Below are 26,468 nucleotides of genomic sequence, written 5' to 3' on the forward strand. Positions count from 1 at the left end.
TTGCCCTATAGCTGATCTTGACTCACTTTGGATCAAAGGGATCAGGGTCTGCAAACTGAAGCTGTGGATTAAAATGCAAAGTCCATGGAAGTTTTACATCCCTCTGTTTTGTTCCCTCCAGAATGCATGAACTGCACGAGGCTGGCGGACATGACCGAGAGGCTGAACACGCTTGAGGCCAAGGTAAGGACCTGCCTTTATTCTGCTGTTTGGCAAAAATTTCCAAGAGCTTCTGGTGCAAAACAGGTTGAATTGGCAGCCCTGGAGAGATCAGGTGTCTGCTCTTCCACCCACAGTGAGGAACACGCTGTGGGGGTGGTTCTGCCCCAGGAAATGAGGCAGCACCGCTGTACACGTGGGCATCACTCACCTCCAGCCTGGCTCCTGCCCCTTCCCATACAGGTTTGAACAGTTTCTCCTTAGCCTGCTCTTCAAGTGTAATCCACTCCTGCTTTTTCATCCCTTTCCTGAAAGATGGGAGGCTCTCATGCATGCCTTAGTGGAGACAAATGTTAAGGGGAGACCTTCACGTTGTGGTTTTTTTTCTGCAAATCATTTTAATTTCTACCTACTGGGATTCAGATAAATTGTTCCAGTCAGGCAACAAAGCAGCTGAGTCAGCATTCCCCTTTGATCTGTGGTCCCTCCTGTGACAGCCCACTCCTGGCTGTTAGTTATCGTGCTTTGGTCCTTGTAAGGCATTTGCTGCTGTTATTATTCATTAACTGATGCTTATCAATGACATAAAAGAATTTGGGGAGAAACCTTTGAGGAGGGAGGTGGTGGTTGTATGGGGTTTTGAGGCCAGTGCATGATATTATGGTAATGTGGGAATTGTTTGTGCTGAAGTGAAGTGAGCAATGTTGTCTGGAACTTCATCAAAGCCTTCACGGTTATATTTCATTACAGGAAAATGAAGGGGTGGGGGGAATGAAATTCTGGGGAGCAGAATTATTGGAGTGAAAACAACTGGTGTAGTGCAGAGGACAAAGGTGAGCTGGATTGTTTTCTGAGCAGCAGGAGCTGCAGGTGGGTGTCCTTTGGCAGGGGGAGAGAGGGGCTGGGGACTGACCTCTGCGTGTGCAGTCCCGAATGCAAGTGAGACACGGGACTGGCTTCAGAGACACGTAAATCAGCCCTCCCCTGCTCAGCCTGTGGCCAGCTGTACCTTTCTTCACTTTCCAGGATTTTCTGTGTCTGGCTCTCTGGAACATGACAACCAAAGTCTGTCCTGACATCAGCGCGCCCGCACCGAGCCGGCTTGGGCAGCTCTGCGTTTGTGTCTGTAACGTGTGAGGGGTGCTGGAACACCAGCTGGGGCCTGCAGGGCTCTGTGGAGGGAGAAGGGGGTCCCACCTGCCCCATTCCCCTTGGGAGGTTTGCATGTGCTGTGTTGCATCTCTGATTTAGTGCTGCACTCAGGCAGTTCGTGTTGTTGCTGGGATGGGTTTCCTTCTGACTTCCCTCTGCTCCCACACAGACCCAAGCTGGGAGCAGGCTCATCAAAGGGTTTAATTTCGTGGAGGGAAATGAGTTATTGCCTTCTGTTGTGAGAGACTGTGTCTCTGCAAGGAGACCTTCTGCAGCACAGCCCAGCAAGGCCCTTATCAATCTTTTGGCTTCCACTTTGTTTGAAAAGCTGTGGATGCTGTGCAAAAATGGACTGGAGCAATTAAATGGAGAGTGAAGTAACAGTACACGAATGCTGGTGCTGGACACAAGAGAAATATGCTGATTCTTCTTTTTTCAAGGTTAATTTAAGTTCAGTTTGATCTATGTAGCAGTCTAATGAACTCAGTTATTATTCAATAATAGCTGGCACCATTAAAAAGGTGCTTGCATTTGTTTGGTATTGTCTGCATTCCTGTTCTGGATTTTGGAGAAAGATCCCTGTTTTGCTGGATGATCTGGATGTGAAGTTGTCTCTCAACTCTCCAAACTGTCTTCTTGTAAAGTCTGGTTTCACCACAACAACCTGTTCCAAGGAAGACAGGAGTGATGGGATGGGATGGGATGGGCACACTCACCTCTGCCAGTGTTGGAGACTGTTTCACCCCTGATTTTTGCAGTCCTGTTCTGCAAAGGCAGATGTGGAATTTCATCCTTCCCATGGGCAGAGCTGGATTTTCCTGCCACAGTCCTGCTCCCTCTGGGGACAGCTGAAGGGCTTTTCTGCTTTTGCTCTTTTGAACTTCAGCCCAGCATGGCCATGGTGAGCTCAGAGAATGGCAATGGGCAAGACCAGCCTGTGGTTTCTTCCTTCCTCACTTTTCTTCAGCTTTTATAGCAGCCCCCCTAAAATTGAGGATATAACCAGAAATGGTCTCATCTTTCTTATTACAAGGGTGAGTTGGTTCATCCAACTTGTAAGATCAGTGCCCAAATGAGGTAATAAAAGTAACCCTCTGATTTTAGTTATATGAGAGCTGGATCAGAAGGTGAGAAGCAAAAATAAAACCAGAGCAAATGGAATGAAAAGTGACTCATTAGGGTCCAGTGCTTATATTGCCCTTGGGGAGGAGAGAGACTGAGACATGTGCACAGAACAAACCCTTCACATGCCTTACACTTTCCTCAGCAGTGCTCTTGGTTGTCCTTGTGGCTGTGGGAGAGGTTTGTGCAGGGAGGGAGGTGAAGGCAGACGGAGTCAGGCTCCCATTTCCATCCTCATCTCTTGTTCCCAGCTGCCATGTCATCTCCATTTGCTCCATCCCAGACCCACTGAGTGCCAGAGATGTAAAAGCTTCATTGATGGCATTGAACTTGAAACCTCCAGGCCACAGGAATCTACCTCAGGGAGGATGGTGTTGACCTGGGGGTCCAGGACAAGAAAATGTGTGGGCTGGAAGAAAACCAGCCTCTCCCCAAGCCCCAACATGCCAAACCTTATTTCTCTCCTATGACATCTTACTTGACATCCCTCCAGCACCCCCTGGCCCTGTGAGGGGCCTCCTTGTAGGGAGGGCACCATGACCCCTGCTTTTAGGAATGGTTTCACTTAGGCCAGCACGGTGTCTTAGTGGGAAGTGTGTACAGTGCTTCCTGAATTTCCTGAGCCTGATGCTGCCCTCCTGTGTCACAGGATGAGCCCAGACAAACTCCTTCTAGGCTCAAGAGAGCAGCACTGATGCCCAGGGCTGGCAGGGGAACAAGCAGGGCTGGTAGGGGAACAGGTAGATCTGGCAGGGGAGCAGGCAACTGCCTACAAATTTCTGCTCAGTTTGTTCACCCAGTTTCTCTTAATAAGCTCCACCACAGAGCTATGATATTAGTCCCAGGTTTTGGTTGGAGCTGGAATGCAACACTTGAGCTGAGCTGGTAAAACCCAGCCTTGTCTCCTGACACCACTTTTGGGAAGCTCGTGGCATTTCCCTCACAGCTTTAGTGCTGGGAGATAACATTACATCTCCAGTGTCTGATTGATTCATCGTGTGATTGATAAAGGACATGCATATTTTTTGCATGAAAACAGTCCTTGTAATGTGGTTTCCCCACACAAGATTCTGAAAGGTTTTAAAGAAAATCTTTGCACCGTGCACAGAATTAGATCAATACATTGCTATTTATCTGAAATCAGCTCATTTGTTTAGGACAGATTACCCACAGCACCTTCACTACCCCGTGGCTTTGGATTGTTATTTGGAGTTTTAATGTGACCATTGTATGAAATGTTTCTGTATCTCCCCCTTCTTCCAAGCAGTTAGATGAAATACTGGCAGCTGTCTGGGATGTTTTATGGGGATTGTCTTTTCTTTCTCTGATAGACAATAAAACAATTCCCTGCTGTAGTGGAGAAACATTTGGAAGATAGCAAATGTTTCCCGGTGCTGTGACATGGCTGAAAAATTGGGAGGGAAACCAGAGCTGCTTGGCTGTGAGGCTGCTGCTGATTCCACAGAGTGGACATGAGTAGTTGCTTGATACTTGAAGGACTTGCATGGATTTTCCATGTTCTGCATGTGATACAGAACACTAGCAGTTAGTTATTTTCTTTGTTTTCTGAACAGGAAGGTGTCTTACTTAATTCCTAAGGTTTCCTAATGAGCCTGTGCAGAATCTGCCTCTCCAGCTTCAGCAATTTGAATTTGAGGACATTGAATTTAAGGAGTATTGGGGCTGTTTCACAGGTAGCTGTATAATAACTGGCTGGTTTCCAGTAGCAATGACAACCTTAAATCCCTGTAAAATTTCTAACTTAATGCTGAGTTTCTGTAGGTCAGTTAATGAATCAAATATCCCTAAGAATAAAATGCAACTTCCTGACTGATTCTTGCTAAGGGGAACCATGAACCAAAACTGAATTTTGTGTCAATATTTGTATCTGAACTTTATCTCTTGGTCTTTTGCTAACCTGCAGTAATCCTGATTATGATTAAACCACTTGAGGCAGTTTGGGTACTGGCCCTTCTCTCATTTGGGCATCCTACTGTCTGTCAGAATGACAGTTAAAATCCTTTCTTTCTCAAGTCTAGAAATTTTTGGACCTTATTTCTTATCACTGTTGGATTGAAGAAGCAATCTGTCCCCTAAGACTGTTCCACGTGTTTGGCCAACGCTGTAAATCGTCTGCCAGAACAACAAAAAGGCTGCAAAGACCTCCTTGTCCACCATCCCCTCCCACAAAGTCTTTTAGTTACAAGTTTGGCATTTTTAGTCTAATAGGTTTTAATATTTTCATAAAGTAATTTTGAAAAATTCTCTTTTTCCTATGACAGGGAACTTAATTTGCCAAGCAAATCCTATGGTGTGTTTAGTACCTGGGAATGTTGTGTACAAGCTTTGTTTTTTTAAAAGAAATACTTTTGTGGCCAAACAGTAGGTTTTGGTAAGGGAGGTGTTGAGGAGCCTAAGAAATATAAGTACCCAAACACGCAAACTTCCACTTGATTCTAATCAGAAATTCTCGTGGAGCTTCATAAGGGAAATATAATCTTAACATAAAGATTACTTTGGGTCCTCTTTTTTTTTCAGCTCACACCAAGGTGAGCCAGGAAAGGTCCAAGCCCCTCATCTTCTCCTGTTGTGCTGCTCTTCTTGCAGCTTGCAGAGCCCAGTAGAGCACATGGGGCATCTGAGCCTGTTTGAGTCTGAGGATGTGAATCCCTCAGAGCTGAGGGCTCCTCACTTGGTGGGAAGGAGAGCTGATCCCAAAGCTATTGCTGGGAACAGGTGGTACTTTGTCAAGACTGAGTTCACCTCAGGCTGGCCTGGCTCCATGTCCTACACTCCCACATCCCCAGCAGGTGACAAGCAATACACTGGGCAGAGCAGAATGATGTGATTTTGAGGGTGGGAGGTTATAGCCCTGATGGATTTTTATCAGGTGTTTTAATGTGATTTCACTCTGAGCTCCCTTGTGTGCTTCACTCTGCAGTGAGCTCCTAGCACAGCATGGGAGGAGTGCTGGATCCTCTCCTCACCCAGCTGCTTCCCTGGCTCTCACCCCTCAGGGTGCAGTGCTGGCTGCAGGGCTCTCCGAGGCGACTCCCACTGTGGAGCAGACTCAGGGAAGCTCCCTGGGTGCCTCAGAGGACCACGGCCAGTCCTTCCCTTCCTGCTGCTCTCTCAAGCAAAGCCTTGAGGGCTGATGATCTGCTGAACAGTGCTGTGTTTCACCTGAACCTGTAGGGTAGCCTGTGCTTTTGTGTCTGCTCTGCTCTGGTTCCCCTCCAGAAGGTACCGCTGAGGAAACAGTCGCTTTTTCCACCCTCGTTTTTGGAAATCCTGTGAAACTGTTTGTAGAAAGAACAAGAACTGTGCTACCTGTGGTTTCATAGAAGCCTTTGGTCCATGTTTCTGTCTTCCATTCATTAGCTGATGACATAAACCTCACCTTTTGCTCTACATTGAGTCACCACAATGACATCAGCTATGGCTCTCCCCATAATTTATCAGTGCAGCAAAAACTCCTCCATGCACTAATTATCTTGTCCCCTTTGGCCAAAGCCTCTGAGCTGTTATAAGGATGAAGTCACCCAGGTTCTCCCTGGGCACCCAGTTCATCAGATTTTAGTGGACTTTTATTGAATGTCTTTTGGCTTTTGAAACCAAGCACTTGTGTCTGCACTGGAGCCTCATGTTTGCTGTGAGAGACACCGTTCTCCATCAGATTTTGCAAAACTCCCTTTTAGATCTGCATCTTGATGAATGATTAAAAAACTTCTATATTGCCAAAGAATTTGCTATAAAGAAAGGTATGTCCAACAAGTTATGCAATTACCATTATTAATCAGCTTGTGTCTTTACAAGATCAAGGGAATCTTATTTTACACTGGAATTTTTAGCTGATGAGCTGGATTCGTGCAGTATCTTTTCCTCCTCTTTAGAGTGGGATGGAGGGGAGTTCATTCCTCCAATGCTTCAAGAGACCAAATATCTATCCCCTGTTTATTAATTAATAATATCCATCTGGATTTTTATCCAAAGAAAAAGCATTCTGAGCCCTGTTGTATCAATTTTAAAATCTTTGGAAGCCTGGCTGTTCTTTCCTTGTTTTTAGCACCTACCTAGTTACAGCACATCAGGAATGTGAGCGGAGGACAGATGATGGATGGGAGGAGGCCGTGCTTGTGAAATCTTCTTTTTGATGAGTGGGAAAAACCAAAATAGGGTTCTTGAAAGCCACTGCAAGCCAAAACCAAAAGTCCTCTGACACTGAACATCCCCAGAAGATGAAAACCGTCCTCCCATTTCCATTGTCCCTGGCCTGAGCTTTTGATCTGATGCAAGGAATGTGGTATGTGTGTGAAGTCTAGAAAGTTTATGCTGGCAAATGGAGAAGGAGGAGGTGGGTTGAGTAAGCTGGGACTGAGCTTCAGGCACAGAGCGCTCGTGTCCCTGCAGAGGGCCCTGTTCAGGGCCGAGCCCGGCGGCCCCGGGGTGGGTTCTGCCGGCGCCAGCCCTGAGCTCCCAGGCCAGGCCTCGTCCTCCTCGTTCCCCGGGTGTTCACACGGAGCCGGCGCTGGACCCGGCTCCCGCTGCGCTGTTGGCAGGAGACATGGCCCCATTTCAGTCCTTTCCAGCCTTCTGACCCAGTTCAGCTGCGTCTGAGCCGTGGGGCCCGGAAACCAGAGACAAGCCCTGGTGCCGCTGGGGCTTCTGCCAGAGGCTCCAGTTCAGCGTGTCCAGTTGGGCTCAGATTTGACTTTTTCCTTCCATATGTGCAGAAAGACAAAAGCCTGAGTGTTTTGCTGAGTTGAGGCCACCCTTCAACTCAGACAACACAGCCCAAGGTGGAGAGGGAAGGATTTCTTGTCTTCTGTTGGAAATCTGCTCTCCTGGCACCACAGGCAGCAGCCACAGCTGCTGTCCTTCAGCTCCTTCTCTGTCCCTGCCCTGCCTGGGTGACTGACATTACCCATGGCATCAAGACATGGCATGAGGATATTTTCTGCTTCCATTCTTTATAGAGGCAGAACTTTTGTGTTGGAAGTGGTAATAGCAACAGAGGTGGGCTCTGCTTGCCATGAGGATTCCCAGTGGAAACCACACGTTCTTCCCTCGGTGTTATCCCTCTCTCTACCTCAACCTTATTGACTAGAAAATACCAAGATTTTAATACTGAGACTTTAATCCATTGCACATTTTGCTAATTTGCTTTCTGGCTGTGAGCCTCTGTGGTATCATTTTCCACCAGTTTACTCAGAGGACTAGAAACTTCCTTTTTTTTTCTTTAATGAAAGTGGGAATGCTCCTTGAGTCCCTTGACTACGGCAATGGCAGCCTTAAGAAAAACAGAACGTGACAGAAAAGAGATGAATGGCTCCAGTGCTATTGCAATAATGTGTAAGGAGCCCATTTGTGCTATGTGCTGTGTGAGCTATGAGAGGACACTCCTTGCTGAAAGAGCTGTGGATAGCTTGAGATTTTTGAATGTGACTAAATCCCTGGTGCTTTTCCTTCTTTAGTTTGGCTCCGTGGATCTCACGGATGTGAGAGCTCTCTTCTTTCTGCTTTATTTCTTTTGGGCACTTCTTCAGTCCTAATCATAAAAACTAGAATTTCTCAGCAATTTCAAGTCTGGAGACTTCCTGACCTCTATCATTTCATGCCCAGGGAAAATAAACTTGTTACTACGGTTTGAACTTTAATGACTGCAAAGTATATATAGTCAATTTATAAAAGCACATACTGGATTATTCTGTGCATGCCTTTAAAGCTTTTACAGCATTTATCAGCAGAGAGCTCATTTAAAACATGTTGTTTTAATGAAAAGGATACCATTGCCACTGTTTTGTGTTGATTATGTGGTAACACATTTTTATTATCACCCATAAAAGTGATTTGGAGCCGTTCCACTCCAGATGCGACCTTCAGCAGAGCTGTGCTAGCGCTGCTCGTGCTGCCCAGGAGGGCCACAGGCCCCTCCAGCTTGCTGGGCTCTGACCTCCACTGCCTTGATTTAATATCACTCTTCCCCCAGCTCTGCTGGGCTGTGGCAAAACACTGCTCAGAACAGCCCTTGTGTGTCCCTTCCTCGCAGCAGGAGCATCCCAACCCTGCCCTGGCTGCAGCCCCTCGGATCTGCCACCTCCAGGGTTAGTTTTCCCTCTGTGGCTCAGAAGATTTTGGCAACGTCCAGGTCCTTGCTGGGGAAGTAAGAGGATGATATAGTAAATAGTATAAAGTGATTCAGAAAAGGTCTTCAGCACACACTCAAGTCCCATGTCAGTGGGAATTAGGCACGGCTGTGGTAAGGCACATGCTCGAGTGTTTGTTAAACTGATAACACGTTTCCTTGAGGGTCTGACAGATAAATCACTGGGTAGGAGCACAGAGTGCAAGGGGCAGAAGCAATTCCCTCCTTGCCTGGTGTCAGAGAAGCCTGGTGACTAAAAGCACTGTGACCTTACTCCTTTTTGCTTTACTCAGAAAGCAGGACTCTAGGTCTGTGAATAAAGATCCTTGCAATAAAGGAAGAATTTTGCCTGTTTGCAAGGCTGACATTCAGTTCCCTTGCCCCTAACCCAGCTCCCAGTTTAATTAGTTTCTGATTCACCCCCATCAGGCCAGTACATTCTGCAGGAAGTTCATCATTTCTGGCGCTGCTGCAATCCTGGCTCTCCCCAGGCCTTGCAATAAAGAAGTGATAAACCTTGTAATAATTGCAAGTTAAAAAACAAACAAGCAGAGCCAAGTCACTCTCATTTATAATTGCAGTGTGACTTCATTATGTAAAGACAACACAGTGTGCAAAAGCTGAAACTTCTAGGGATTTAATGGAAAGTTTGAGCCATATTCTCTTTTATTTGCCTTATCCCTAAATCAGTGTTGCTTAGGTGGTTTTCGAACAGGAAAAGCTGATGCTGTAACAAACCCCAGTGCTGCACTCCCAGAACAATTTTCCCAGGTGAGTTTGTGTGTAGGAAGCAGAGTTTGCTGGAGGTGCTGGAGTCTTGGATCTAAACTCTGGTTCTAGAAACCTCAGCCCTGCTCCTGCCTGATGGGTGTCCTGTGTCCATCCTGGGCAGGGATCCCTCCAGCTGCAAGGGGAGGGGCAGGGTGGCTGCTCATCCCAGGCATGGCCAGTGCAGGGACTGCCAACCCTTTGGCTGCCCCACTGGGACAGTGGCTGCTGCCCTTGGCCTCTGTTTATCTTCTGCCTGGCTGGAAAATCCATTTGCTGCAGGGCCCAGGGGTTTGGCATTCCAGGCTTAGACTTTTCCAGGAGAAATCCGTAGACTACTTTGTTATGCCACCCTTGCTAGTGGCTGGGAAGGCAGAGGGATGAAGCATTTAGATTAAAATAGAAAATTCATTATATTTTAAAAATCCTTATTTTGTGAAAAGTTTCATTTAAAATGTTGATTATAAAGGGCAATGAATGTTCTGCTGACCTTCACTTTAATGGAGTTTCTCAGTGGGCAGAGCCAACCTGGGTCCTCCGTCCTTCTGCTTTTTGTGGACATTTAAGCTTTTTGCAGCCATGTGAGAGACAAACTCCCAGTTTCATACAGGGGAGCACAGCTTAATGAACAGTCTGAATCATGTGTAGGAAGTGGTGTCACTCTTCCTAGGAGTGTAGGTTGTAAATGGCCTAAATAGCTCAGGGATGCCCACTGGGATGTGGGTTTATTTGAAGGTAGTGTTTGCAAGGTGTAGAAACAGCTGTGAGTTTTAGTAATATCCTATTACTTCTAAGCTGAGCTCTTTGAGGAAATAGCTTGCTTTTTTTTTTTTAATTTTCTTCAAAGTTAAAGCACTTCAACTCTTTAAAAGCTTCATCTTCTCCATCATCTTTAATTTGGTCAGTATTTGTGTGCTTCACTTACAGCCAGTGCTTGTGCTCAGTTTGCTACCCTGGGCCTCCAGGTACTGCCCTTCACTTTGTCCCAGCTTTCAGTAATTTCTGATCCTGTGACTCTGGCTTTGAACACATAACCCAGGGAAATGCTGTGTCCCCTGGCACCAGCTTTGGTCCCAGGGTTCATGTTTCTTACCAGGGAGACAATCCCACACGAGTCTCTCTGGAGGCAGTGAAGTCCTGCTCTCCAAGGAGGGTGTGTGACCCTGTTACAATGAACACAACACCTTCACATCCCAATTGCTGCCACTGTCCAGAAAACCCATAAAGCTTTACCACCAAAATCCCACTGTTTGGGACACAGAGTTATTCCCAGCTCCTGCTGGCAAGGAGAGGAGTTTCAAGACCTCTTCAGGAATAGAGGCCATGTATGAAACCATCCAGCTGACCATGTTTGCATTCCTGTGTCCTGGTGCAGATCCTCCTGCTCGAGGCTGCGGAGCGAAGCCCATCCCTGGAAAACAACCTGCCCATCACCGGGACCACGGCCACGTGGTATGATGATCTGCTGCCAGATGCCTTTCCCCTCCTCAATCCTGGGACTGTCCTGAGAAAAACAGTGGGATCTGCTGGTAAGTCTAACCTGCTCTTCACCAAATCACCCATCCCACATACACACAATTCCTGCAGGGTGACTAAAAACGAGGCCATGTCAACCTGCCCTGCTGTTGGAAGCTGCAGAGGAGAGGGCTTGGAAGGTCTCTGCCCTTCCTTGAGTTCAGCCAGCTCAGAGCACCATGTTCTTGGAAGAAAGTAGCAAAATTCAGAGACTAATATCTCTTTCCAGCTGTGATGGCCTGTGACAGCCTCGATTTCTGTTGGCACAAGGATCCACCCAGAGCTGAATCCTGGTCTCTGGGAAGTTTGAATTCTGTTAACCTCAGCAGGGCCACTGTGCCTCCCTGTGTGTTTCAGTTGTTTGTTTTAAGTTCAGAAAATATGGATTTTGAGGCCTGGATAGATTGAAACATTCCTGAGGAAACTCCAGAGAGCCATCAGGAGCACAGTGGGACAGTTCAGACTCACCTACTGAGCTCTGACTGCAGCGTTTCCCCATCTGGGAGCAGTGCTGGGGGTAGAGGACTGGGCTGCACGGGTAATTCTTGGGTTTATTAGGACAAAAAGCTTTCCCATGAATAGCAACATCAGTTGCAGTCTGCTTTATATTTTCTAAATTTGCCATAAACACAATGGGCTGTTTTATGATCCCTCTTGTGGCATGGAAAAAAAGTACACTTATAAGAAACTCTCCCTCTGAGCCCACTTGGCTAGACAGATCCCCACGCATTGAATTTCCTTGACCTTGGCATCTTTTTTCAAGATCCCTGCTCTCTGCTTCCAAAGGCCTGTCTGTCTGTTGCTTTGCTTGCTCCCAGAGTAGTTCTTTATTCTCTTTAGGACCTACTTTGCTTTTTTCTTCTCTTTTTTTTTTTTTCTTCCCTTTTAATTTTTCGGACCGAGCAGTTTATTATGGCAGCCCTTCATGACTGCAGCAGACTTGGAGCAACCAACACAGTCCAGATGTCGTCCATGTTTATGATCTGACATGATGCCACAACGTGGAGGGAGGTTCACTAACAATATGTTCTGCAAAGTATTTTCAGAGCCACAGCAACAGCTGCCAGGAACTGAATTAGAGCAGTTTCCCCCAGTGTCCATTACAGGCTCCTTCTGCCTTCTCCATGTCATTTATTTGTGCTGTCACAGTATCTCTGCACCTGCACTTTGTTGTACTAAAGTCAGTCCAGTGAAATGCTGGTGATTGTCCCTCCCACTCAAAGTCATGATCGTGCCTCTCTGAGCACAGAGCAGTGACTGCCTCTCGCCCAGGCTTTTGGAAAGCAGAGCAGCTCTCCTGGAGCACTTGCAGCAGGGCGACCCCATGGAGCAGCACCAGCACCCCTGCAGCACATCCAGGAGGTAGCTGGTGGTCACCTCCAACAGGCAGGTGATGCTGCCTGAGCTGTGTGTGAGCCTGTCGTGTCAGCCAACCCTCCAGCTGTGTGTGTGCTACCAGGTGTAGTCCTTGCTCACTGTTCCCCTTTGTTTTTCTAGCCTTGATTTATTTAACCTAGTGTGGAATAACAACTCCAGTGTAATCACTGGGAGTCAGGAATGCACTGGACCGTTTCGAGCCAGGACAGTGTCTTTCAGCAATTAGAAATAATCAGTTAAGTTGCTTATTGACATGTGGTTCCCTGCTGAACCCCCTGCCTGACCTCTGTGGGCATCAATCCTTGCCTGGCTAAGGAGCTGTGGGGATATTTCATGGATCTGGGTCCACATTTGGCTTCCTTCCCTCCCCACACTCATCTGTATCTCCAATTCAAACCCAGCCACAAAAACTCCCTGTGGATTTTGGTGAAGTGCAGGGAATTCCATGCAAATAGTTTAGGATGGAGGGGAACTGCCCATTTTGGATGATTTCAACGCTGTGCTGTGACTTGTTGCCCAAAGCTGCCCCCAGGTTCTCCTACAGAGCTCGCAGACCTCAGGAGATCTTTCAACAAGTGGGATATTAGAGTAGGTGGAATTCAAACCTGAGTGTGGAAAGCCAAGCCCCTCTCCCTTCCACTCCCTTCCCCGGCGTCTTTGTGAAACATTCCCTACTTTGCCCTGCTTCTGGGTGCTCAGCCAAAATAAATCCAAGTCCTAGCTTGTGTGCCACCAGCTTTCTCTGCCAGGTGGACCAAGAGCAGAACACTGAGGCCTGCCAGGAGGGTGGTTGACATGGATGGGATGCTGGGAATGCTGGGAGTGATTGGGGTGACCTTGTGGCTCTGGGTTGGCTGATGCCTCTCCAGGCCGAGGTCCAGGAAAACTTGCTACTGTTTATGAGGGGAATTATTTCTTCTGTGAGTGACAGGGCTGAGAACAGACAATCATTTAAAAGCAATCAGTGCTGTTGAGACAGCTGCACCACTGGCCTTTCTGATCAGCTTGTTAATCAACAGGATACATTTTTCTGAGTATTAAGAAAATATATATACTCTGGCTGAGCCAGTTGGCAGCAAGAGACCTAATTTTTCATCCTCTCTCTTTTTTCTCTCTCTTTTTAATTTTTTTTATTATTATTATTTCTTTTACCCTGTCCTTCTTTACCAGAGCCCAAAGGACACAGAGGTGCTGAGGAGCAGCTGATACCTCAGGGTAAGTTAATGGTTTCTGCTGTTTCTCTTTCAAAGCCCAAACAGTTGTTATGCCCAGTCCTGTACATGACATGTCCCAAAAAGCAGAAGGGTGCTGAGGCCAGGAACCCTCAGAGATTTGAAGCCTCACAGATAGAGAGGCTGGGTTTGTTCTTCGGGTTTTATCTGATCATGGACTGCTTTGGTTAGAGAGGCCAAACACCAGCTCTGTCATCTCTGAGACACTCATTTCCCAGCACACAGGGCATGGAAAGCCAGGTCACTGGAGCACATGTGGCCAGAGCCAGCAGGGCATGTGCTGAGTGATGGGAGAAAACTCTTATTACCTTACTAGTTTTGCCTGCCAGGGGCACTGAGGTCCACTGGGGATGCTCAGGGCATGGCTTTGCTGAGCTCCATGTGAACAGAGCTCCTGGGTCTACATTTGCCTTCCTTCCCTCCCCACACCCATCTGTATCTCCAAATCAAACCCACCCTGCTCCTGTACAGGGAAAACCCTGGGGAGGAGAGGGGAGCAGATGGTGTGTTGCAGGTTAATGACAGGACCAGGAAGAAAATCCAGGCACATCTGATTTGGTTTCCAGCAGTAGAATACTCACACTCTCCCTTTTAAAAAATATTTTTCCTGTGGCCTTTTGCTTCATATTTTTGGAGGATAAACACTTGCCATGGGCCTGAGCTCTCTGAAAGCAATGCCACTGCAGCAGAGCTGATTTATGCCAGCTGAAGATTTGGCCTATTCATCTCCCTCCCCCCTTTTCCCTGAATCCTTCCCTCTTTCTTCTCCCTTTTGCACTTGTCTCTTTTATGCTGGTAACACCATTTGTCACCAGTGTGAGCATTTGCCTGACACATTACTCAGTGCTGCTTCTCCCAGCCTTTCCCTCAGCGCTTTCCCCTCCAGGGGAGGAAGTGCCACTTTCTCTAAAGCTCTGCTGCAGCAGAGTGATTGAGGATGCTGCAGGAAGGGATTGCTCCTGGTCTGCAGGAGTTCATGGGATTGAGTTATAAGGTTGAACTGAAGGATTGAGGCTGATTTATCTGAGTGAGGGAACGTTCTGACCCGCACTCAGCAGCACAGCGTGTTGTGCTTGCAAAACAGTTTCTCTTGTTCTTCCCTCTGTGCTGGAAAGAATTTGCTGCAATGAAGTTTCAGGTGTGTTGGAAGTTTTTGACAGGGGGAGAAGCTGTTTGCAATGCTGGGAACAAATGCTCTTGCTTTCTTAAATGGGCTCCTGATCACCTGCCTGAGCTTGCCAGGACAGCACCCACTGCCAGGTGAGACCCATTCTAAGAGCCCCTCATAGGAAAGTCTGCACTTTGTGTCCTGGGGATAAGCAAATCGATCCAAATTAAAACCTCACCTTAATTCCTTGTTCAATACCAAAATCAGATCTTTACTGATGACTGAATGCAGCAGAAGTACAGGCACACCCTGCCACACAAAGCCTTTGAGCCTCTTCAGTCTACCTGGTTTCACTGTGGGTTAGAGGTGGATAGATTTCATTTTTGTTAGAAAAAATAATTTGGACATCATTCCAAAATGGAAAAAAAAAAAAAAAGAAGAGAGGAAGGGGAATATTTCCAGGGGGTCTAATATTGGGGATTATTGCTTTGCTCTGAGAAATGAGGAGAGTTTGGATGAATGTCTGGGGTGACAAGGTTTTGTACCCCAGGTGGGCTGTCCCACACCTAGAGTGGGAACTGGATCCAAATGTGGGAGCTGCAAATCCAGTGAGCCTTGATTTTATTGTGTAGCCCTGCTCCCTGAGGTACCAGCTGTGAGGGTGTTAGTTGGCCAACTTCTTTCCTTTTCTCCTTCTCTGCTTCTGTTCCCATCCATGCTCTCCACCCCCACATGAAGCAGGTTCTCCTGGCACTGCTCTTGGAGGGTCCAGTACCTCTCCTGATACTGGGAAAGGAGAAAGACACTCCTTAAAACTGATCAAACTTCAAATTGCTCTGCTGGGTTATGGTCATATATAATACTGAAACTTGGAAATGGACTGAAACTTGAAAACTGAGTGTGCTGAACTTTGGACTCAGCCTGTTCTCCCTCTGGCTTTGGAGCTTGATCTGCCACTGCTTACAAATACTCTGAGCCCTTGGTAGCCCAGAAACCAGGAGCCTCTGACTCTCTTGGCTCTGACAGTCAATGCCTTTATTGTAACCATTAACCACTTAATCTGAGCAGACAGAGTAACTCAGCCACGTCTCCAAGGTATTAAAGGCTTCACTGCTGTTTGCACAGTGTTTAAGTGTCTCTCCACATGAGCCAAAGATGTGCAGTGTTTTTCTGAAAAACACCATCAAATTGCCGAGTGTTGTTATTATTTTGATAGTCTAGAGGGAACAACACTAAGATTTTATTCAGTGTCATCAGAAAGAGTCCCTTTCAGGTCACAAACACTGCCCTGCACCTTTTGTGGGCTCACTGGGGGTCTGAGTGGACTTGCCAAGGAACATCCCACTGGGCTGCAATTACTGTGCTACTGGTGCTTCCAGCAACCCTGGAACCGTGCTCAGCACCCTGTTTGTGGACATAAATTAATGCCATCTATTTACTTCAGAAGTGGGGGTGCAATAATTTCAGTTTGGGGTGAAAAAAGCATGTGCACAGCGTGGTGCATTTGTGAGGTGAATGAACACAGGAGAAACCAGGGAAACATCTTTGGTGCAGAATCTCTGGGTGATAGGTAGAGATCAGCCAGAGCAAGTGGGAGGCAGGGTTTGATTTGCTTTTGCAAATGTATTTTGTGTATTTTGATACATTGGGACTATCCTGGAGCTGGCTGAACCCAGCACAGGACAGGCAGAGCTTGCCTCAAGCTGCTCAGGCCTTGGGGAGGGCACAATGTGGGGGCTCAGTTCAGCTCTGCCCAGCACATCCCAGCTGGAGGTACACATCCTGCTGGCTTTTTGGGGAGGGCATTGTACATGGGGAAAAGCCTCTTTTTTTTAGGGATTGGAGGAATTAGAGGAGAAGCAAGGCCCAGTCTGGCTCTTCTGCTAGACAGCTCTTGCCACCAGTGCCACCCTGTCTGGGCACAGCTCCATTTCTCCTCCTGTGCATCTCTGAGTCTCTCTCCTCTGGTTTTGAGGAACTGCCCTCAAAATCTCCAACTAACCTCCTTTGTGAATGGTTTCAGGGCTGCCAGGACAGGTTGGCCCTCCAGGCCCAGTCGGACCAACTGGTCTCCCAGGACCACCAGGGCCAAAAGGAGAGAAGGGACAACCCGGAGAGAGGGGCCCAGCAGGGCCACCAGGTGAGTGCTGGAGGAGGGCAGTGCTACTGAGACAGGAGATGTTGCACTTTGTACAAACTGCCTGTGACAGCAGACCATCAAAGGCCAGACACACGAGATGCTGAGCATCTTCAGTTGGTATCAAATCCATTCCAGCGAGTCCCCTGGGCACTGAGATCAGCCAGGAGCTCTCAGGGCAGGCACCACCTGCACGAGCAATGACAGACCTTGGGATTTCCTGTGGAGCTGGAGAGAGCTTGTCCCAGAAAGCTGCAGAGCAGGATCATGTTTCCCCATCCTGCTCAGGAGCTGTAAGAAACAGCCTGTGACCTGTCAGCCTTTGGAGCAGAGTGTTCCCTGTTTAACCCCCTCACTGGGTGCCTGTTTTAACTCCCTTTTTTCTCCACCATTTGTGTCAAGCTGTCAGATGCCAGGATGTCAAACTAATGATGCTTTTGTATGTAAAGGGAAAAGGTTATGAGGCCATTCTTTCAGAGAACACTCCATTCCTGAGCTGGGAGACTTTCTTCATCCTCAAAATGTTCCTAAATGTTTTGATGAAGGAGATACTACACAATAGGTGCCAGACCTCGGGCTCTGTGCTCTCTGTGGCTGAAAGGCTGTGCCTTGTAAGTCTGAGCTTGGGAAAGATTTAAAACTCTGAGCGTGCCTTAAATGTGAGAGCAGCCCTGACTGCTTTTTGGCACTTTCTGGCAACCTCTCAATGGCCGAAGTCTGGCCAAGGACGTGTCTGCCTTTGGGTTTCTCAGTTTGCAACGAGAGCCTTCCAGCCCCACAGGAAGTGGGATCAGTCTGCTGCTGGACTGACTGTGTTTCCCTTGTTCTTCCTGTGCTTTCCTGGCAGTAAGGTGACATACAGGTGTACCTGGAGGGGAAGAGAAAGATTTGATTTCACACCTTGCTTTAGTTTCTTGCTCAGCCTCAGGGAGGGGGGAGATCTCCCTCTTTCAGGAATTAAGCCAAGTCAGGCTGTCTGCTTTGCAGGGGAAGATGCTAAACAAAAAAAGGGAAAATTGGGAAGCTGTTCCTGTTTCCCCCCACACCCCTAATTCCCACAACTGCAGTTTAGGACAGAAATCCTTTGTCTTTTTACTGCCTTTTTACAGGATAGCATCATTAGCACATCCCCAAATGCACTAACACATCCTCTCCTGCCTCTGCACAGGGCTGTTGGGACCTCAAGGACCAAGAGGACTTCCAGGAGAAACCGGGATCCCAGGTCCCCCAGGTCCTCCGGGGCCACCAGCCACCCCGAGCCTCCCTCTTACCTTCCAACAAGGGGTTCTCTACTCGCTCCAGCCCACAGCTGAAAAAGAAAGTAAGTTCCCTCCTCAGTTGCCATGTTTTCCTGGCACCTCAGCAGGCATGGAGCAGCTCAGCTCTTCCACCTCCTGGCCCTGCCAGGACCCTGGGAGCAGCTGGACAATCTGTCTCCACTGTGTGGGGCTCTTGGAAGTTCCTGTTCAAGATGAAACCCCTTAGAAGCTGGAGGGGTTCACCTCTCCAAAATGAAGAACTAAGTCACTGCTCTCCTAAAAACCAGTGAGAACAGGACTTGGGGGATTTTTTTCCCTGGTTTTCTAGGTCCATCACAGCTTTGAGGAGGCAACTTGGTGTCCTCTAAGCCTTCATCATGTGTGGCTGCTGGGAAGAGGGTCTGTAGGGAAATGAGAGAGCTCAGGTAGTGTCACCTGAGGGACAAGAGGCAGAGAAATGCAGAGTCTGGCTCAGGTGCTGCTGTTGGGAACCTCTTGGTGCCGCTGTTGTGGTGTGGGAGTGTCAGGGCTGCTCAGGAATCAGTAAGGACCAAAATTTGTAACTCTGGAATTATATAACAGAACAAGGACATCTGTTAAATGTGTCTCTTCCCCTGCCCCCGCAGCTGCATCTTCCACCTGCGTTTCTGGTGCTTCCACATGATCCCCCATCCACACAAAACACACACTGGAAAGCCCAGATTTGTCCCTTCCCTGTAACTGGAGGGTCAGGGGGTTTAAGAAATGTATTTATTTGATTTGTGCTGTGCAGGGCAAGAAAAGGCTTTCTAAGAAAGACACACCCTGCATTTGGGTTGGAGCACTCTCAGATTTGGGCTTGATTCTTCCAGTCCAGTCCTGTGTACCTGGCATCTAGTAAAGATAAAGCAGAGCTCAGCTGTGTCTCCACTTGGCTGGTAAATTCCTGGAGCCTCAGCTCCCATCTCCACTCCCCCAGACTTCAGCTGTGCCTCTTCCCAGCTTTACTGCTCATGTCCAGCTTCAAAGCTCAGTTGTCTTAGTTACAGCCAAGGATTAGTGAGTCTCCCCTTGTCTGACAGTTATCCAGAGCTCTCCTTTCCCTTCCACCCACTCTGCTCTCCAGACTCCCTTTCCTGAAAGTGAACAGATGTATTTTTAATTTGGGAAGAATTTTAACAGCTCCATTTCATATGCAGTTACTTAGAGCACATGGACAGGATGAATAATTGCAGTCCCACACTAAGAGTTTGAGAAAATATAAATTGATCTGCTGTGTTCATGAGTGTGGAACAAGGAAGTTTTGCATTACAGTCCCCTCACTCCTCACAGGATCACACCAAATGGTGCCAATCTGCATTCAGCCTTTTATTCCAAGTGATCCTTCAGGATCCTCCTTCCAATCACCCTTTAAATCAAACTCCTTCTTGCAAAGGAGTGAGTAAATGAAAAAATGTATAAAGCTATTGATTACACGGCCTTTCCAGCTGATGTGTCCCAAAATGGGAAGAGGATAAATGAGTGGATAATTATCTGTATTAACTCTGCCAGCATTGGGCAGCAACAGGCTCCCACATGGACTTGAGGAAATGAGTAAATGGTGACTGTTACATTTACATCCCTGGGCATCCCTCCTCCACACCTTGTGGATTTCTTGGTTTCCACAAGGAGTAGCCCAAAAATTTATGACAATTTTTCTTAATACAAACCTAACTACAAATATCTGTGAGGTCATGATAATGTTACAGCACTACCAAGCCCATTTTCTTACCAAACTTACCATTTTGCCCATGTATTGGCTGACTCTGCCCACCACAGGTTGCTGGGAAGCTGATCCTCTTTAAGCAATAAAGCTTAGCCTTGTAAATTCTGAGTAGATTAAAAAAAAATGTATTTACTGGTTTTGAATGGAGCACATCTGAAAACTATAAACACAAGATTCCAGCTGCTGACAGCAGAGGGAAGCATATTCCTGGTAATGGGCCTGTGCACCCATGGAGATGTGAGTTGTATCAGGTTATTTTTAGTAGCACAGTGTTTGGTTCTGCCTGGACATGGTTAATGCCTGTGCCTTTATTAATCACAAGTTCCTGCTGGCAATATTTATCAGCAGGCAGAAGCCAAAAATGGGGAGACAAATATTTTCTTGCAGTTTTGCTGTGCTGTGGTAAAAAAATTGGTCCCAGTTGTTTCCCTCCAGATCAGGTAGCAGAAAAAAATTAAGACAGGATTACTTCATTTCCATCCTGTCTCAACAAATCAAGCCTATAATGGGGGAATTTATCCCTTAGTCAGAAACCTTAGACCTAGGCCAGAAGCTGAACTGCTGTACCCCTGCTGGGGCTGCTGCTGCTGGGATCACTCCCTTTCTCTGCCACTTAAAAATGAGTGATCAGGTACCTGGTCTAGAGTCAGTTCAGACCTATTTCTTGTGCTAACACTGAGAGTTTTTAGGGAAAAGAAGGAGAAAAGAATGCAACTTTTGCTCTGTTGAAGGCTGTGTTTTCTTACATCTCAATGATTTCAGTTTGCAAAGGACAGGTGAGATAAAATTAAGAATCATCACAGTTGGAAAAGACCTCTGAGGTCAAGTCCAGCCACTAACTCAGCACCAGCACCATGTTCACCCCTAAATCATGTCCTCAAGTGCCACATCCACATGTTTTTAAACACTTCCAGGGATGGGGACTCCACCACTTCCCTGGGCAGCCTGTGCCAGTGCCTGAGGGGACAGCAAAGGGAAACTGAGGCCCAGTGGGCTGTCTGTGTGCCCAGCATAGGGCACAGCTCAGGGGTTTATGAAGTGACATCCCAGTGCCTGCTGCCATGGAAAGCCCTTCCTGAGGAAGGAGAACAGAGCAGAGGAAGTAAAGGGGAAGGAGAGGAGGAAGGGAACAGCATGTGATTGAGAAAACCAACTGTTCTCAAAGCCTGTACCCCTGGTTAGGCAGGTTTCCCTGTGTCCTTCAGGGCATTCCTGGGCTGGTTCAGGTTTCCCCTTTGCAGGATGGCTGTGCCCTCTTCCAGGGAATGTAGATGCTCCTACCTGACCAGGTCAGACTGGTTGCACTCTTCCTCTTGGCTTGGCCAGCAGCTGGAAAGCTCCTGGAGCAAATTGTATATCAAGGTCTTCTCAAACAAGGCAGACTTTCTGCTTTGGTGTATCCAGAAGCACAGAAACATCCAGCCCTGGAGCCCAGCAGGGCCTGGGTCAGTGCAGGAGATGGCTGAGAAGGGAATATTGTTGCTGCCATTTGATGCTATTTTGTGGCTGCCCTGATGGCCTCCAGCTGCAGAGAGCCCCAGAATGTCCCTCTGTTTATGAGGAGAAGGGATATTATAAGGAGGTACAAGTTCTTCCTGCTGCTTTACAAGAATATGGAGAAAGTCCCTTAAAAAAATGTGAGGGTTGTGTTTTAACACACTTGGATCCCATTTCATTGACAGTATGTTTCATTCAGAGCTGCTCCTGGAAGAAAACCTGGATCTGGGTGAGTTCTGCCTGGCCAGGCAGCTGAGGAAGGATCATGCCATGAGGCCAAAGCAGGAGCTGCTGAGCTCGAGGGCTGTTGATCAGAGCTCTCTTCTGTGTCACAATTATGGAATCACCTTTCATAAATAACGTTGAGTCAAATGTCAGGATGGGTGGATTTGTGGGAGTAACTCTGTCATCATAATAATGTACCATTTAGCTGGAATGTTTTGTAACCCAAATCCTTATCCCTGGCTTACCTCCAGCAGTAATTAAACCCTGGTTGTTTGCAGGCCATCCTCTGCCCCTCTCAGTGGATGTGCCTTTGATTTTGTTGACCACATGTACTTTAAAAACAAAAGGCTCTGCAACTGTTAATGCCTTCACTGCTGTTTGATGCTCATTTCCCAATTTCATCTTACTCCCAGGCTGTGATGGATTTTGACATGGTCAAATAAAACTCAAATTAATTGGATTACACACTTCACTGGGGTACCTTTCCTTCTGAACATGAAAACAGTCTCAGTTGTTTTGTTTCAGAGCTGTGAGGAAGGGAAGATGAATGGGTTTAGAAACAATACTCAAATAAATACCTGTTTGTATTCAGGCTTTAGGCACGAAATTTGGTTCTCAGAGGGATCTGGGTTGGATCTTGTGCTGCTCTGCTGCCAGGGAGGCATTGCAGAGATATCCTGTCATCCTTGGCAGTTAAAGCCATTTGACAGTTTTCCCTAGGAACTACTTTCAAACAACCAGCTGGAAAGGCCTCTCTGTCTTTGCCAACGCTCCAGAAGCTGAAAAGGCTTCATAATGTGTCTGCTAAAATTTCTGGAGAGTTCACCTTCTGACCTTTGGGCTGAACTCTGCAGAGTAAGCAAACACCCTCCTGATCTTCCTGGTGTCATTTGACATTTACAGTGAGACATTTTCAGTCTTTTACTGCAGAGGATTCCCCTGAATTTTACTGTGATGAGTTAAAGGGATGGGTGGAAGGAAACATGACTAAGTTTGAGGTCATGGGCAGGAGGAGATGGACATTATTTCTGCCTGGTGGTCTCCAGCTGTGGAAAATGTGGGCTTTTCAGAGGGTTTACTGTCCCAGTGGCCAGGAGGCAGCACCTTCATCCAGGTTAAATGCAACAGGAAATATGTTGTTGGTCCTACAGCACAGGTCAGGACAGGGGATTGCAAGTCTCAGCAGCACCAGGACATAGGGGTTCCCTTCCTTGTTTTATGATCATGTTGCCTTGGTTGTCCATGGAATTTTTGCCCCTGAGTTTCCTCAACTGTCCAGTAGTGTTGTGGGGTGCTCAGATAAAAGATGCTGCCATACAGGTACTCCCACAGGTTACTGGGATGCCACAGCACAGCTCCACAGGGAATAGGGTTGTTGAATATGGTTTTGGAATTGCAATAAATATTAAGGGTTGCTTTTTACATATAGTTGGGGTTTTTCTATTCAGATGCCAACTGACATGGTGACCCTATTGGCTCAAGGCTGAGGGAAGAGGGGACATCTACAGGCTGCTGATTTTTATTCCTAACAGGAGAGGACTGAGAAAGATGTGTTAAAACACAAAGCTCCTCCAATTCCTGCTGTTGGCTTTCCCTTCTCTGCTCTACTCCCATTTCCCTTCATTTCCCAGCAGTGACCCTGCCCAAGCTGGCCAGATGAACACCTAAAATAATCCTTAATGGGAGGAAAGTTTGCTGAGCACGTGGAGGGGGCAGAGCACACCCTCTCCCTGGGCTTTTCTGCATCCTTAGACACGGCATCTCCCCCCAGCACCTCCCCCAGGTGAGCTGGGCTGGGGGGATGTGCCAGGCTGGCTCAGCAGGTCACTGATGCCAGGCAGGAGGGACATCCAGATCCATCCTTGATTCCTCAGGTAGCCAGAAGCCAGTTGGGTCAGTTATTCAAGGGTAGGGTTATACAGGTGTGCAGGGACACCAAGTTTTTGATAGAAAGGACGACTCTCCCGTGGTTCTCAGAGGTGAGATGAGCAGCTCTGCAGGGTGAGGGGACACAACCCTTAGAGAGCAAAGGGCAAGTGCTCCAAGAGCCCAAATTTAGCATCGTGCAGCACTGCCTGCCCTTGGCCAGCAACAGGCGCCAGAGGATTTTGGAGAGCAGTCCTGTTTGCTGGACACTGACTCTGCTCCTTCCACAGATGGAGAAGCCCAGCTGGCCTCCACCGTCATCGACACCATCATGGCTGGGCTGCCCGGGCCACGGGGAGCCCCGGGGCCTGTGGGGCCACCAGGTAACACACGGGGCTGGGCTGCAGAGCTGGGCTGGGGGGGAAGAGGAGCAAGGGGGTTTCTGATGGAGAGTGAGATGCATGCAGGGAAGGCAGGTGGTCCTCAGTGGAAGGGCAGTAGTGGGTCCAGGAGTGGAAGGGTGGAAAGAACTAACCAGGCTTCTTATGTCTTGATAGTGGCAGATGGTTTTACCTTCAGCAGCACACGCCTTGAGAAGGGGCTGGTTAACAGACTGTCCTTAAGAATGGGTTGTCCAGGGAATTCCTTTGTGAGAGCAGAGTTGTTCTCACCACTGCTGCAATCCTGTTCTGTCTCTGTGGAGCTCCACCAAGCAAGGTCTGGCCAGCTGCTCTGTGATGTGTATGAAGACTTTGGAGCTGCTTTGAGCTATTCCAAACTTTCACCAATATAAATCAGAATCTGGGATGAAAATTCAGTGGCAAGTCTTCTCTCTGTGCTGATGGGTGGCTTAAATGATAATATTCCTGCACACATCAGCACTTCCCTGTATGATGCATATTTAGGAGTGAACTCCCATTAGTTGCAGAAAAGGCTTTTCCTTTCATTATGAGGGCCTTTCATTTACCCTTCAATTCCTTTATTCTTTGACTTAAACATTTGTATGGTGCATTAATGATTGAGGCTGATTCAGCTGTACTTGGTGTATAATGTCCACATTGTTTCATCTCAAGGGTTTTGACAACTAAAGCAGAGAGGAGTCTTGCTAAGTTCAGACTAAGCAAATATCCTGTCTCCCACTTGCAGGTATAATTGAACAGCTACTGTTGAGATATAATTATTTTTTCAAAAGGAATGAATCTGTTAAGTGACTGTGTAAAATAAGTTGACCTGTTTAGACAGTGTTTAACTCATCCTGGAAGCAGCTCTTCTGTGGCACAGACTTTAATTTACTGCCCCTGGAGTGAGGGAAGAACCAGAGAGCTTTGCTTTGCCCCAGTCAGCCTCTCTCCTGGCTATGGCCAAACTCCATCTCCTTTCTGACACACCAGAGACCAGTTGTATCAGGCTTGTGGCTTCCCTGCCACCCACGAGGCTGTTTCAGGAGCAGCACCTTGCTCTGATGTTGCTGTTTCACAAGTCTAGTTTAAGTTTTCTCAAAGGTTGCATTTTAAGCAATGGAAATGCAGAATGTTACTGACATCCTTCCTGCCTGTTTTCACCCTTTTTTTCCTCCCAGAGCTCTAACATCTTCCCTAGGGCATAGGGATGTATTATGTCAGGATTTGGTATCCAGCAATCCAGGGTGGAATGAAGGGCTCGTGGTGCAGTCGTGGGATCGAGGAAGGGCTCTCACCCACAACAGAACATGAAAGGAGGTGCATGCATTTGGAATTTAGGGTTCTTCCTTCTAAGTCTCCTTAAAATTGTCTCCAATTACAATTCCCACAGGGCCACCAGGTGCATCAGGACCCAAAGGGCCCCCAGGACCTATTGGAGCCCCTGGATCACAAGTAAGGTGCTTTAGTGCTTTGGGGTGAGGGATGGAGTCGGGGGTTAGGGGTGAAACATCATCTCGTTGCACAAAGAGGGAGAGGAGTTGAGAAGACTTAGACCTGCTGGTTTGTCCCCCATGAAATTCTGTGATTTAGTACCTTTTTCTCATCCTGGATTGTGCTGAGAGGTTGTGCTTTTCAGATTTTCCCTTAATCTTAACAACACATCTTGCTGTTGCTGTGTCAAAACATTTCATGTGGCCTCAGTTGATGCAAAGGATCTGACATGGGCTTTACTGACACAGTGATAGAAAAATACTGCATTTCTCGTGGAACACAGAAAAGAACAAAAATGCATCAGTGGGAATTCACCAATTCACCAGAGTGAATGTGTTAAGCCTGTTTTTTCAGACACAGCACTTTCTATTCAAGAAAAATATCACGAATTCCCATCAGTTTGATTATTTATTGATACAAACATTGTGGGGGGGAGATAATAACGGAGTGTGATAAACTCACTCAAAAGAATTTATGGTAGAAGAAAGGCAAAGTACTCACATAGATGGAAAAAGCTGGTTAAATGGAAAGAAGTGAAGTCATGATGAATAGTGAACTGCCAAACTACTCCAGATTGCGGTTGGCTGACACAAAGGGACTCAGTTTTGGGAAGAGTGTTGCTTAATGTGGAGGTAAACCAGTAACATCAAATATTTCAAGGGAATCTAACATGACTGAAGAGCACAGAGAAAGGTTAAGTAACTTAGCAGAGGGATGTAACTTAGATCCTGACAAGAGGAGGTTTGGAGTTGAAAATCGAGAGGTTTTCCCCACGCAATTTATTAACCACTTTAAGGAAGCATTGGACAACAGGTTAGTGAAAGTTTGCCAGTGTAGCAGAATCATTTCAATTAGGGAATGCTCTGGAGAACAATGAGAAACTCCAGATAGATGTGAACACAGTGGGAGATTTGGCAGCAAAATGACAGGCAGTTTAACGTGATTAAATATAAGGTAATTCACAATTCATAAGTACATTCTGAAGTAGAGTCTGGCTTTTTGACATGCAGCACACACTGTAAATCTTTTATTTTTCACAATGTGGAAGTTCTTGAGCATCCCTGTCTAACCAGGCACTGAAAGTCTGAAAGTCACTGTTGAGAGCTGTCAAGAGCAAAGGATCTCTGTGGACACTTGAGCTTTGTTCATGCTGCATGTTTGACATGGGGCCAAGATGGTTTGTGCCCTACCTCATTTGGCAGCCCTAATTAGCCTCCTAAACCAGGCCTGAGTCTCTGAATCTTTGGTGGGCCCAGAGGAGCTGTAGCTA

General features: G+C 47.2%; 1 protein-coding gene across 1 annotated transcript in view; it reads left to right on the forward strand.

Annotated features, from left to right (window-relative positions):
• LOC103763605 (collagen alpha-1(XXVI) chain) overlaps positions 1–26,468 on the forward strand; it is a 39,660-nt gene that overhangs the window by 805 nt on the left and 12,387 nt on the right. Inside the window, exons 2-8 of the mRNA XM_029961256.1 lie at positions 122–183; positions 10,722–10,875; positions 13,409–13,453; positions 16,602–16,718; positions 17,884–18,036; positions 23,597–23,689; positions 25,098–25,159. Of these exons, the coding sequence (XP_029817116.1) occupies positions 122–183; positions 10,722–10,875; positions 13,409–13,453; positions 16,602–16,718; positions 17,884–18,036; positions 23,597–23,689; positions 25,098–25,159 (686 nt within the window). The remainder of the gene's footprint in view (positions 1–121; positions 184–10,721; positions 10,876–13,408; positions 13,454–16,601; positions 16,719–17,883; positions 18,037–23,596; positions 23,690–25,097; positions 25,160–26,468) is intronic.

This window comes from Manacus vitellinus, unplaced genomic scaffold (genome assembly GCF_001715985.3).
Source record: "Manacus vitellinus isolate BGI_N305 unplaced genomic scaffold, ASM171598v3 scaffold_32_pilon, whole genome shotgun sequence".
NCBI classification, from domain to species: Eukaryota; Metazoa; Chordata; class Aves; order Passeriformes; family Pipridae; genus Manacus; species Manacus vitellinus.